The 14,471-nt window shown below is 54.3% G+C and overlaps 1 protein-coding gene across 1 annotated transcript in view; it reads right to left on the bottom strand.

The window, feature by feature from the left end:
• ZNF362 (zinc finger protein 362) overlaps positions 1-14,471 on the bottom strand; it is a 38,091-nt gene that overhangs the window by 20,712 nt on the left and 2,908 nt on the right. The window contains exon 2 of the mRNA XM_035019168.1: positions 4,019-4,144. Coding sequence (XP_034875059.1) covers positions 4,019-4,056 — 38 coding nt within the window. The 5' untranslated portion in view covers positions 4,057-4,144. The remainder of the gene's footprint in view (positions 1-4,018; positions 4,145-14,471) is intronic.

Consider the following 14,471-nt stretch of genomic DNA (forward strand, 5'->3'; position numbering starts at 1 on the left):
TTCCACTGGGGAATTTGCTTTGCAAACCCCAGTACTTGGTTGAGCAAATAACCACATGCAAATGGCTGGATCCCTACACGAAATCACCTTTGCCCTTCATTCCCAGCCTGGCGGCCACTTGGGATCTGAGCCTGGCCAGGCTGAGGGTCAGAGTAGCCTCCTCTGGGGTGGCTGGGACAGCCCCTGCCCTCTAAGGGCTCTCCTGCTCCCTCTACCCACAGACAGCAGGCTGCCCTTCCCTCACAGCCCGACACTAAGAAACACTTCCTGCCTGGAGTTCTCCCTGACTGTTCCAGATCCCTTTCTCAGAAAGACCTCAACACAATAATGACAGTAAGGAGGCTGCCATTTACCAACTGCCTACCTGGTGCCAGGCACACCAACACTCAAAGCCAGGTTCTCTCACCATCCCCATTTTATAATTGAAACTGAAGGTCAGAGAGGTGGAGTGACTTGGTCAAGGTCACACAGCAAGTAAGCAGAGCTGAGATTCCCGCTCTAATCTGCCTGACTCCAAAGTCCAGCTGATCGGTCCCTTAGCTGTTCAGGGGAAAGACAAGGCATCCTGACTGCAGGCTCGTGAATATGCCCTGTCTTAGGATACAATGGGCACAGCCCCGGGGTCCGGCACCCACTCATCCAGCAGCCTTAGGACCTGTCTGTCCCTCCCAGCTGTTGTCCACCAGGGAAAGCGTGAAGGGAACCCAGGAACTGGATATACCTGTCTTACCCATCTCAGTATCCCCAGCAGCCAGGCCCAGAGGTGACCAACAACATGAGTTGCATGACAGAATGAATAAATGAAGGAATGATAATCAGAATTCAAGACAACCACACACAATTCAACAGTTTACAAAGCTCTTCTGTCCCCACTGGCATTCTCCTCAGGAAGCAGGGAACAGTTTCATCCCCATTTTGCAGAGGGAAGCCCTTTGCTCCAGGCCACAAGGACGGGGAGACCGAAGGGAGCACCGCACTGCAATGTTGAGCATTGGCTCTCAGAGACTCAGTTCTCCTCATCTGTGAAATGGGGTGAGAAACAGGCTGCTCTGCGCATTCCTGCCCTGGCCCAGGACTGCCTACTGCACCAGCTCTTCCTCGGAGTTCTCGGGGAGCTACCCTCACCTCCTCCTCTTCAGCTCAATGCCAAGTTCGGGCTTCCCAAAAGCCCACCTTGGTCAGGGAGGTATGGGGAAGAAGGTGGCAGGCCTAGGGTCCCATGGCTGGGATAGAGCATCCTCTCTGCTGCTTGTCAGGCCCCTGGGAGGGCAGGGATGGCCCCTCACCCTGGCTGGACAAACAGGCCCACAGAAGGGAAGGGTCTGCCCTGGGCCACTTAATCTGATCCCCACGGTCTCTGCTTAATTTCTCCACGTCCTTCTCTGGCTGGGCGTAGTAATGTAATGATTCAGTCTGTGCCCCCCGCCCTGGCATACACCTACTGTGTGTCAAATGCAGGGAAGGCGGGGAGGGGATGACCATTTGCCGAGCTCCTACTGGGTGTCAGGCCCACTGCTAGGTACACTTCAGGACTATCTCAGGGGAGCCTCCCAGCAAGCCTGTGGAGTGGGAATGCCCCTGTGCAACCCTGGGACCTGCACGACGTGGTGGGCCATCGCCAGAGGTGAGTGGGGAAGGTGGGGAGGGTGGGGAGGGCTGGGCTAAGCTGCTCAGACCTTGTCTTAAGGGAGGGGTTTTAAGCAGGAGACTGGGCAGGTGTGTGTTTAGGACAGGTGGACACGGCAGAAGGCCACGGCTTGAGCAGAGGCATGGATGTCTGGAAGCACGAGGCAGGTTCGGGTCCCTGAACCGCTACCTTCAGGCTCCAAAAAGAGAGCCAGAGAGGGGAGGTAGTGAGGGACCAGCCAGGCAGGGGCACGCTGAATGCCTGCTGAGGGGCTGGGTCGGAATGCTGGTGGGGAGAAGGCGTCAGGAGGCTACAGAGCCAAGGGGACTGAGGTCAGAGGGAGCAGCAGTCTGCGGGCCGAGCGCAGGGCAGGGATGGGGGCAGGGGCGGAGGAGCCAGGTGGGCTACGGCTGCGTGGTCCTGTGGGGACAGGCAGAGACATGCTGCTGGTTGCGCAGGATGTGCCAGCCTGTCTTCAAGCCCCAGAGAGAAGCCGAGACTGCTATGAGCCGTGAGACACACAGCCCTGACCCTTACAGCGGGGCGAGCACACCGCCATTTCGTTTTTCTTGCTCTGCAAGGTGAAGAAAGTTGCAGAGATGGATGAATGAAACACCTAGCGCTGCTTCTGAAAACAGCGGGCCCATCCACCATCCGCCCATCCAGTCGTTCTGGATACATCCTCTGGGCCACACTGGGCCCAGAGCTGGGGAACCCGAGGCATACGGGGGAGCCCTGCCATCCAGGAGCTCCGAGCTAAGTGGAGGAAGGAGCCATGTGACCTACAAGCTTCTGCAAAAAAAGAACTTTCGCCTGAGACCTGCTACATGCCACCAAGGACCTTCCAGCCTGACCCTTCCTGGCCTCATGCTGCCTGGACCCTCTGTGAAGCTCTGTGCCGTGACCCCAGGCTCCTTATCTCAGTGCCTCCCAGAGCTCCCACCCACGGACCACGGTCCTCTGCCCCACCCACCTCATCCCTGGGTGGCCCATCCACTCTAGGACTTTAAATACTGGCCAAGCCCCAAGTCTCCACCCCCAGACCAGGCCTGTCCCCGGAGCTCAGGCCCACCCTCCAGCTACCTCCCTTTTGCTGTCTCGTGGGCTGCTCAGACTCAGCAAGCCTAAACTGGACTGGGTCTTCCCCTAAGATGTGCACCCCCTGGAGCCATTCCTGACTGTGAGCGGGAATCCCCATCTGCCCAGACGCTTCTGCCACAGACACACATGGATCCCCAACACGTCCCCACCCTTCCCTCGCAGCTCTGATCCACCACCAGCCAAATCCCCAGGACTGCGTTTCCAAATTCTCCCTCAAATCCACCCACTCCTCTCCACGAGTCCCAGCTACGATCACCGATCACCTCACCTGGACCGTGGAACAGCCTGCTTTGTTTAAAGCCCAATGCACCTGGGTTCAAATCTTGGCTCCAACTCACCAGCTGTGTGATCTGGGGCAAATCACTTGCTCCTTCCCCTCTCCCCCCCCCCCCCCCCAGTAAGGGATGAGCAACCCAGAGCCAGGGACCTGACCCAGGATGGAAAAAAGGATCAGGGAGGACTTCCCAGTCGATGTCATACCTGCTTTGGGTCTTAAAGGATGAGTGGGAGTGAGCCAGGCAACAAAGGAGTGGGGAGCATTCCTGGCAGAAGCAGCAGCCTGAGCAAAGGCCCAGAGGTGAGAAGCAACACACGTGCGAGGAGCTAAGCGTTCTGGTGTGGACTGGGAAAGGGGACATGAGGCTGGAGCCAGCAGCCAGGGCCTGACCTAGAAAGCTGATGAAATCCTAAGCCTGGGGTCTGGACTTGAAGCAATGGGTGATGGGGCAGAATCTGTGGTTTAGAAAGACCCCTCCAACTGCTGAGTGTGGACGGGACCGGAAAGGCCAGGAGAGGAGGTGGGAGGACACCCATTAGGAGGCCCCTGGAGAATGGGATGGAGGGGAGAGGCAGGGAGGCGCTGAGCTGGGACACGGAGGAGAGTCACCAAGGAGGCCTGGCTATCCTGTTGGGAGCTGGAGGCCAAGGAAACATGCAGCTCACCGCCCCCCCACCACCATGTGGCCCAGGAGGACCTCAGGATCCCCACGCAGACGAACACGGTCACAGGAACATGCAGACAGCACCACACTTGGACACACATGACAGACACAGACCTGTGGTCCCAAACATGGACAGATGGGGACACAGAGCAGGAACCCACAGCCACCAGGACATGGAGTCACAGGTGGGCGCTGTCGCAGGAGGGTGAGTGCACATGGCCTCCGGGACAGACCCAGAGGGAAGCAGTGAGGGCACGCAAGAAAGTTGGGATGAACACAATGCCTTAATCCCCCCCAAAGAACAAACCCCTCATTGACAGATTGCAACCTGGAATCACAGGCTCCTTACCTAGAGTGTCCTTTCCCACTTGGTGAACTTCTACTCATCCTTCAAGACCCAGCTCAAGTGTTCCCTCTTCTACGGAGCTTTCCCTGAACCCCCAGTCAGTCACTTCCTCTGTGTTCCCAACAGCACCTTGTATATGGGAATAACAATAACAATAACAATAACAATAAAATGGCAGCTACCATTGATTTCAACACCTACTACGTGCCAGGCACTGTGCTGAGTATGTCATATGCATCATGTCACTGAGTCTTCCCGATGCCCCTATGAGATGTGCAATTAACAGAAGAGGAAACTACAGCTCAGAGAGGTTGACCAACTTACCCAAAGTCACACAGCTAGCAAGTAATGGAGTTGGATGCCACCCAGATCTGGTCCAGCACTACAGGGCCGATCGCACCCTGGTGTGGCTATCTGTTTCCCTGGGTGACTTCCCCGCCAGACTGTGAGCTCCTCAGAGTTATAACTAGTGCTCGTTCACCCGTTCACCTTTGCCATTCCAGCACCTAGCCCAACATGGTCTCAGAAACTCTCCATAGAATGAAAAGATACAATAATATCCACTACCTTTTCTTGAGCACTTACAATGGGCCAGGAACTGTGTCGGGATTTTTACAGCCGTTATTTTACTGTTGCAATAGACCCATGAAACACATGAGGAAACTGAGGTCCAGAGAGGTTAAGTGACGTGCCTGAGGTCCCAGAGCCAAGTCTAGATTTGAATCCAGATCTGCCCATGACCCTTTCCCAGGACGATGGCCCCTGAGGCCAGCCTTGTAAGCTCCACAAAGGGCCACTGAGGAAGGTGGCAGGCCCTGGCACCTGGGGAGGTCTAGGTATAGACAAACCGACACAAAGACGACAGGCAGCCCAGGGCGGCATGTGACTAGCCTTGCCCACCGCAGGACAGCAGGGTGCGGTTCGGCAACTCTGTCCCACCCCCATCCCTAGACCATCCCACAGCCATTAAAAACTGAGATTTGCCCAGACCCCGTGGCCGCAGAGGAATGAGCTCCTAACGAAGCAAATGGGAGAGAGCAGGACCCAAAACTGTCCGGACACTATGATTACAAGGAGGCAAAAATAAAAACCTGCGTCAGAAAAAGCAAGCTGCAGGGAACCACACCCAGAGGGAGGGCTGGGAGAGGTGGCTGGAACCGATCTGGTTTTTGTCTTTGTTTCCCTGATTTCGATTCTCTGCAATGCCGTTCAGTTGCCTTTATAATGAAAACAATAAATTTATTCTCAAAGAAAAGACAGAAAATTGTTGGGAGCCCAAGGGCGGAGGGGAAGCAGATGGAGGGTCTTGGAGGCATGGAGGCGCAGGGGGAGGCCGGGGTCAGCTGATGGTGGGCACTCACCTGACTGCTGGCTTGCCAGGCCCCACATGGCCCCCTGTCCTCCAGGTGTGTGTGACCCGGCTAGGCGGCAGGGGATGTCAGCAAGGGCTACCTGGCAGACGGGACATTCACTGTGCACTTGGAGCTGTTTGAGGGTGGGGAACCCTCTCCAGCACCTTCTCTGCCCTGGTCCAAGCCCCCGTTGGCTACTGCAAGAGTCCCTTCACTGGTTTCCCCGCCTCTACCAACAGCCCCCATTCCATTCTCCTACTGCAGTTGCCGTGAGATTTCTAAAATACAAAAGCAGATCATAATATTCACCTCCTTAGAACCTTCCATGGCTCCCTACTTTCCTCCAGACAAGGTCTGGACTCCTTGGGCCTTACATATCCGGCCCCCGCTGACCTCTTTGGCCTCAGCAATTGTTCCTGCCTTATACTCTGCCCAGCCAGCCAGAGAGCTCCCCCAGGGTTTCACTTCCTTTTTATTTCCTAACCTCCAGTCAGGCTGCCTCCTCTCCCTGGAACCCTCTGTCCTCCCCGCTTCACTGACTACCCCGAATTATCTTCAAGCACCAGCTTATGGACCACTTTCCTCCTGAAAGCCCTCCAGGACAGCCCCCTTAGGCTGTGTTGGGTGCCTCTCCTCTGTTCCCTTTGTGCCCTGCACGTCCATCATCAGAGCACATATCCCCCTATTTTCTGTCTGTTTTCTTGCCCATCTCTGCTGTCAGGCATGCTGTCAGGGCAGAGTCATGGCTGAGTAATTTGTCTTTTAAGGCCTGCACAGTACCTGATAAATGTTTGAATGAATGACTATATAAATGAATGAATGAATGCTCTAGATGGAAGGAACTTAAAGGGTCATGGCCTGGATAGAGGAAAGTCCTCTCCCTCACCCTGGCACCATACTGTCCGCCGGTGTCGCTCTGTTCCCTATTTCCTGTATCTAAACCCTATCTTCCTAAGTGAGCTGAGAAGGGGCTGTGTGTGCTCCGTAAAGACGAGCAGACCAAAAAGGATGTTAGCGGCTAACCAACACAGAAAACGGCTCTGCTTCACTGGCAGTGAAAATTAAACAAGCCTCACTTCTTAAAACAGCAAAAAGAAAGAAGAAAATGATAATACCCAATGCTGGTGAGGGTAAGATGAAACTGGCACTGCTAGGCATTATTGGTGGGAGTGTAAACTGGAACAAACATTTTTTTTTCTTCAAGATTTTATTTTTAAGTAATCTCTCCACCCAATGTGGAGCTCGAACCCACAGCCCCGAGATCAAGAGTCACACGCTCCACCAACTGAGCCAGCCAGGTGCCCCACAATCATTTCTGAAAACAGTCTGGCAATAATGTGTCAAGAGCCCCCCAAAAATGTTCAGACTTCCTGGCCTAGTGATCCCATTCTTGGTCATCTGTCCCTAGAAAATAACCCAAATACAGACAAAGTTTTATGTACAAAGCTGTTTGCTTCAGTGGTTTGTTTTTTTACAATAATGAAAAACGGAAAGAGCCAAAATTTTAAATAGGAGGATGGCTCTGTAAGTCATGTTCACAGTGACATAGTCTGCAATCATTAATAGCCAATGTTTACTGGCATTGCCATGACTCATTCAACACTCCTATCAACCTTACCAGGAACTGAGGCATGGACAGATTAAGTAACTCGCCCAAAGCCAAGCATGTACAATGTGAACCCAGAAAGTCAGGCTCCGAAGCCCATGCTTTCCACCTGACACTGGATCTGTTAGAAGGGAGGATTGGGGGGCGCCTGGGTGGCTCAGTCGTTAAGCATCTGCCTTCAGCTCAGGTCATGATCCCAGGGTCCTGGGATCGAGCCCCACATCGGGCTCTCTGCTCAGCGGGGAGCCTGCTTCTCCCTCTCCCATTCCCCCTGCTTGTGTTCCCTCTCTCGCTGTGTTTCTCTCTGTCAAATAAATAAATAAAATCTTAAAAAAAAAAAGAAGGGAGGATTGGAACCACCCTGAAGTCATGTAGAAAATACTCATGATACAACAGTTGTCAGGCGGATGGGCTGGGGAAGATTTCTTAAATTGTATGTGTAGACGGGGCAATGAGATCTATATAAAAACCAGTTACTGAGAGGAGGGAAGGAAAAACCAGAAGGCTAACAGTGATGGTGCCTCAGGCTTGGGGTGAGGGCAGAAATGGTAGGTTTGAGTTTATCTCTTTTCCCTATTCTCTGACTCTTCTGCAGGGTAGTTACGTGACTTTCTTAAGGCATATTTTTCCTAAAACTAAAGGTTCAGCAAGCTTAGGCCAAGCAAGACAGCCCAACCCCTGCCCACAGCTCCAGTAGGATTCTGGCCTCAGGCCCTGCAGGTTCACTGGGAGGAGAGAAGGGCTCAGAGAGGCAGGGGGCTTGCTCAGTCCCACAATGAGCCCTCCAGCTCCACCCCAGGCCCTAGCCAGGAGCAGAGTCAAGAAGGGGCTCCCCATCCTATGTGGGGGCTTCAGAGGGGAGGACCAGGCCAAAGCCTGCCCAGGTCACTCACGCCTGCTTGAAATCTCTCTTGGGTTCCCATCACTTTTGGGGTACAGTTCCAAATCCCCAGCACAGCATCCAGAGGCCTTTGCCAATGAGGCTCTGTGGGCCACATGCATCCCAGCAAGTACATCCCCACAGCCTCCCTCCCTCCAGCCTCCCTACACCCCATGCAGGTCCCCTAAAACAAGTTGTGCTTTCATGCCACCGTGCCTTTGCACAGGCTGTGCCCTTCCACCTAGGGCCATCACCCCGCTGGAGCCCTGCCAGGTTCCCATCAACCACCAGTCAGCTCGGGTGTCACAGCCCTGGGGAAGCCTCCTTGCTCACCAGCTCTTCCACAGCTGTATTTGTGGCCTCTCCCCTGAACTCCCCCAGCTTCCTGGACCTCCTCCACCACAGCACTGACCCCACTCTGCTAGAATTGCCTGCTTCCTTGTCCACCCAGTCCCCCACATAGCTGTGAGCTCCCCGAGATCAGGGCTTGGGTCTGGTTCTTAGTTATAACCCCACACCCCGACTTGGCCCCATAGCTCACCCGGCTCTTCCTTCAGGTCTCCGCTAAAGGGCAGGTTCTAACTCTCTCCCCAGCACGAAGTGGACTGCTCTGTCATCTACCCCCACAGCCCCCTGCTTTCTCTGCCACCTCTCTATCATATCACGCCTCCAGTTACTCCCTCCAGTCATGACCCACAAGCGCAGGGCCACCAATGCGGCCCCAGAGCCAAGTGCTGACCACATAGTAAGTGCTCAGATGCCTAGTTTGCGCCAGGTGCTCAATAAATATTCACTGAGAGAAGGGCTGTCCCTGAGAGACAGGAGGGGTCTGTCCACGTGGGCCTTACAGACTGAGAAGTTTGCCAGGAGAGCCAGAGGGTAGAGGGAGAGCATCCCCAGCAGAGGGGTGGCCTGTGCAAAGACATGGCAAACTGCTAGCTTCCTAGGGTAGCAGAGGGTTCTCAAACATGCTCCCTGCCCCAGGGTGACAACAAGCTGGTGTTGGGGCCCAGCTGAGCTGTGGGGTAGGGGTGTTCCTGGGAAGATGAGCTCATCCCACTGAGGGGTGCACAAAGATTTCATGAAGGTGGGACTTACTAATGGGGGAAAGCGGAGAGGTCAAGAGATGCCAGGGAAGGGCAGGCCAGGCAGTAAAAAGTTCATGTGCAAAGGCCCAGTGGCAGGAAAGCACAAAGCATCACGTTTGGTCTGGTGTGGGTATAGTGCGGGAATTTGCAGAGGACGGAGGGAAAGGCAGTGGGGCAGTTCACAAAGGGCCAGAGTTCCAGGCTAAGGTGCTTGAATAAAAGGCCATGGGGGGCCATGGAAAGTCTCTGAGCAGGGGAAGGCCAGTCAAGGTTTTCAGTGGACAGGTCAAATGTGGTCAGAAGGATGTGCCTGGAAGTGACAGGCAGGAGATGGTCCAGGGGGAGAAGCTGAGGTTTCCCGTCTTCCCAGCTTGAGATCCCCACATGCTCCAAGTCTGCCTCTCATTCCCTCTGCCCTCCATGTGTCCCTACTCCATGCGGCCCAGAGTGCCGAGCCCCAGCTGCTGGGCCCCACCCCATCCCCAAGACCAGGCCAGCCTCGGGAGCTTGCTCCTGGGAACTTCCTGTGAGGACCGAGGCTCCCAATGGTCCTGGATCCAATTAGGCTGGGTTTCCGCAGCCCCGCGGGGTTGGAAGGGCAGTTCTCATTGAGAGGGAGGGACTGATCGGAGAGAGCAGGGCTGCTATCTGTGCCCTGGTCAGTGGGAGCTGGGATGCTGCCCTTCCCCCTCTCTGTCCCTCCCTTTCCCCAGCACCAGCCACCCAGAAACACCACCCTCTCCGGGAGCCGCAGGGCCCTCATTTAGAGAATGGGCCAGATTACCCTTCTCAGGCTGAGAGAATGTTCTGCAGGCTTTGAACACATGCCCTTCTCTACTTCCATCTCCTCTGGAGACCCCCAGCTCCCATCCTCACAGGGAAGTCCTTCTACCAGTGCGAAAGGACAAGAAGAAGAGGAACAGAGTACTTGGTCCATGCCAGGCACTGTTAGATACCTGACAAGCATTTCTCCCAGGCTCCTAATGACCCTGTGAGGTAGATCCTGTGAGCATTTCAAAATACAGCACACATTTGGAAAGAGGCTAAGAACATAAACAAACAGCTAATGACTTATGAAACACACATCCAGGCACCCAAGAAGCCCTTACCCCATGCCTCTTCTCCCAACCCCTAATGTCCCGCCCTCCTGGCTTCTACCCTAATCTCTTCCTTGTTTGGAGTCAGGAATGAGGTTCAAGCCCAGTCACGGCACCTGGTGAGGGCAGAGGGAGCTCGAACCCACCGCCACCAGCTTGCTGTGTGAACTCTAGCTAGTCCATTTCCTCTCTGGGCTATAGCTCCCTCCTCTATACTTTTTTTTAAAGACAGGCTCCACGCCCAGCATGGAGCCCAAGGCGGGGCTTGAACTCAGGACCCTGAGATCAAGACCTGAGCTGAGACCAAGAGCCGGATGTTTAACCGACTGAGCCACCCGGGTGCCCCGCTCCTTCCCCTATAAAACAGTTGCAACTAGGGCGCCTGGGTAGCTCAGTGGGTTAATCATCTGCCTTCAGCTCAGGTCATGATCCCGGGGTCCTGGGATCGAGCCCCACAATGGGCTTCCCTGAGCAGGGAGTCTGCTTCTCCCTCTCCCTCTGCCGCTCCCCTTGCTTGTGCTCACGCTCTTTCTGTCAAATAAATAAATAAAATCTTAAAAAAAAAAAAACAAAAACAACCAGAAACAAAGAATAGTTGCAGCTAAATCACAGCCTGGGTTCCTGGACCCTCTGAGGGACAAAGTGGCAAATCAGGGGTTAAAAAGTACAGTTTCTGTACCAGATACCGGGGTCAAAGCCCAGCTCAGGCCCTTGGGATTGTTACCCAACTGAGGACAACAACAGTGTCCCCACAGCACTGTCGTTTGGATTAAATGAGTCAAGTCTTGAGAAGAGTGTCCAGTGCAGTAAACTCTGTAAGCCTTAGCTGTTGTTGTTCTGTTAGTAGGTTCTCTCAGGCATAAGGCAGCCCTTCCCAACATTCCAAAGACCCACATGGCAATCTGACCAACCAGGGAGGTTAACTGGGCTGGGGGTGGGGGGATGCAGTAGCTCCGAGAGGCATTCAGGACCCACAGGGGCTGCTCCACTGTGGGCTGGAGAGCCGAGTCTGGGATTAACTCCAAAAGGGAGAGCTGACTGCCGAACCCCGGCTCTGGCCTGGCCCCCAGGAGCTTTCTAGATGGGTCCTAGAGGTCTGGGGCTGGGAACCCCTGGCAGGTGGTCACAGTCTGTTCTCGTGCTGTGTGTACCTCAGGACCCCCAGGGGCAGGCAGCCTGTGGGGCAGGTCAGAAGAGCTGAGGCCCGGGGTGGAGGCCGGCAGACAGAGTGGGCCCTGAACAGGGCAAGTCAGCAAAGGGAAGGTTGGGCTGGTCAGAGAGAGGAGTGGGGAGGGCCTGGGGTGGACATGTGGGAGGGGTGAAAACAGGCCACAGAGGACCCACCACCGGCCCTGCCCGACCAGGCCCGCCTTCCCCTCCCCCCCCGCCCCCCCCAGGTCTTGGGGCTATCACCTTCTCCATGTTCCCTGATTTGCCGCCTCACAGCCTTTGCCCGGGCCGTACCCTCTGCCCAGAATGCCCTTCACCTGGAAAACGTCACAGTTCAGATGATCAGTTCCTCCAAGAAGCACCTCTGCCCTACATACACCACGATCGTCACTCATTATAGTAAACTTAACACCAAGAAGCTATATGGAAGCCCTCGTCATAGAGAAATACCTCTTTCCTAGCACTGACCAAAATCTGTATAATCAGTCATCAGTCGTGTGCTCTTCTGTAGAATGTCTGTCTCCCCGAAGAGGGTAGGGGCTACATCAACTTTCCTCACCTCTATCTGCAACCCAGAGCACGCGGCCTGGTATATAGTAAATGCTCCAGAAATACCATGGAATGCAGGCGGGCTCCACCACCACAAGCCGGCCCTGGGCAGGGTGTGGACACACACGCGAGTGCAAGGGCGGACGCAAGGGATCACGCCTGAGGCCCAGGATGGGAGGCTATGTGCTCATGGGAGGAAATGAATGTGTGCGTGCAAGGTGAACCTCAGTGTAAGGCACGCACGTGCACAAGTATGCCTGCGTGCAGATGATAAAGCTGGTGTGTATCATGAGTGTGCACGGATGCGAGCACACTAAGGTATGTGTGGCCTTGGACAAACCCTAATCCTCTCCCTGCCTGCTTTATTCTCCCAGTGGATAAAGCGAGGTTTGCCTACATAATCCGTGAGCTCTACCTCTCTCCAACGAGGGCATGACTTTAGATCTCAAAGGGTTCTCCAGGAATTGGGTACATAAACACCATCAGAGACAGACTTTCTTGGGTCTCCAAGAGAGAACTGTCCTCTTTCCCCGAGTGCCCCAATACCCTGAGTGAGCGCCCAGTGCTCCAGGGACAGGAGGAGCGCAGGATGCGTGCCCTGGACACACGCATTCGCTGACTGACTCCGACGTTCAGCACCATGCACAGCCCAGTGGGGAGAAAAAGGCTACCGAAGCCATGAAACCACAAGGTCAAAAGCACCAGGAATCCATAACACTAACATCGCTCCCTAAATGTTATTCACAGGGGAAGTGCAGCACTTTACACTTTGTAAAGAAAATCTTTCCGGCAATGACAACTGTCTGACAAGAAGACAGTTGGAGGCCCAGTGAGGAGGGAACTCCCCGCCACTCTGGCTGAGATCAGAGGTCCTTTTGTCAAGGGTGTGGGAAGGGGATTCCTGCTCTGCGCAGGAGTCGGCTGAGGTTGGGCTTCCCCTCCACAGCTATGGGATTCTAAGGAGGAGTCCCAGAGTGCTGGGTTCAAATCCTGCAATGCCCCTGACAACTCCGTGGACTCAGGCGAGTTACCTAATCTCTCTGTGCCTCCATTTCCTCATCTGTAAAATGGGGGGGGGGGGTGATAACAATGAGAATGCAATACGTTAACGTTTATAAAGTCTTTTGGAACATGGCCTGACACAAAGTACTCTGTGCTGCTAAATAAGTAAGGCAGAGCGGGTCCCTATTGTAAGGTTATAAATCCCAGATCAGATCACACGAAGACTCCAAGTGTCAAAGGTCCTGAGGTGGAAAGCTCCTCAGATGCTACGGTTCTGAGATTGGAAGAGACTGCGATTCTTAGATGCCATGATTTAATCATCTTATTATTTCCTAACGACAGCCCACAGCCTCCCGGGGAAGGAGAGGACAGAGCTCAGGGGCCCTTCATCTCCCAGGTGCTGCCCCATAGCCAGGGTCAGCGCCATCCCTGGGTTCCCCGGCATTTCCTCGCCTCCACTAAAGCCCCCGCCGTGCCGTGCTGGAACCACCTGCCCACTTGTCCACATGGGGTGGAGGCAGGTTCAGCAGTGTAGATAGGCAAGAAGTGCAAATAAACAAATCAATGAGAAAGCTTCAGGTACTGATAAGAGCAGCAAGAGAAACTGGACAGGGCACTGACATGAGAGTGTCGGGAAGTGGGAAGCTATCCCAACGCAAGTGGTCAGGGAAGGCCCTCGGTGGAGGCGACCTCTGAGTGGCAACTGATGAAACAAGAAGGTGCTGGCCATGCACACATCTGGGGAAGAGTGTTCCAGGTGGAAGATATGCAAAGGCCCTGCCAACAATCTGGACATTCAAGGTGCAGAGAAAGCAGCTGCTGTGGTTGGAGGTGGTGAGCCTGGGGGCTGGGCAGGGGAGCAGAGGGGTGGGCAGGCCCAGCCAGACCATGAAGGGCATCCATAGACTCCGCAAAGGACTTTGGATTTTTGTTCCTCAAAATGCCCTGGAAACATCTGAAGAATTTCAGCAGGGGAATGACAAGCCCGGGCAGGGCTTTCAGGGTCCCCAGATTACTTGGCTCATCCTGAAAACAACATGATGGTTTTCAAAACTCAAGGTGGGGCCTACGGTGGTGATCAACAATCCCTATCATTCAGTTGGTGTATTCTGAGCTCCTACCACATGCCTGGCCAGGGCTCAGATACATCCCACATACTCTCGTTATCAGCCCCTACACGGAGAGATTCACAGTATACCCATTTTAAAGATCAAGAAACTGAGGTTCAAAAAGGGGAAGAGTGTGCCGAAAGTGACACAAGCCATGTACCATCCAGTGCAAACTGTAAAGTCTGATCCACAAATGGGACTTGGTCCCAGGACCCGAATCCACCATCATGACAGTCTGTGGAACTAACTCTTCTGGTATTTTCAAACCAAGAGACCTCCCCCATGACACATGTAGGTGCCCACAAATACTGCCCTGGCTGTGCTCCCCCCACCTGCAGTCTTCTTCCCTGCTGGCTTCAGAGCCCGGGAGGACTGTCCTTGTACCTCACATGGCTGTCCAGCCTGTGCTGGGTGAGCTGGAGACCAGATGGATGGAAGGACAGAAGGATGGACTACTGAAATGGCTAACCACTAAACTAACAAGTGGACAATGAAAAGAATAAAGGAATGATCTAGAAAACCAATGAATGAATAAACTAACTAATGGCTAGTGGAAGGAAGGAAGGAAGGAAGGAAGGAAGGAAGGAAGGAAGGAAGGAAGGA

Source organism: Mirounga leonina, unplaced genomic scaffold (assembly GCF_011800145.1).
Source record: "Mirounga leonina isolate KUSES-001 unplaced genomic scaffold, KU_Mleo_1.0 Mir_173, whole genome shotgun sequence".
Classification (NCBI taxonomy): Eukaryota; Metazoa; Chordata; class Mammalia; order Carnivora; family Phocidae; genus Mirounga; species Mirounga leonina.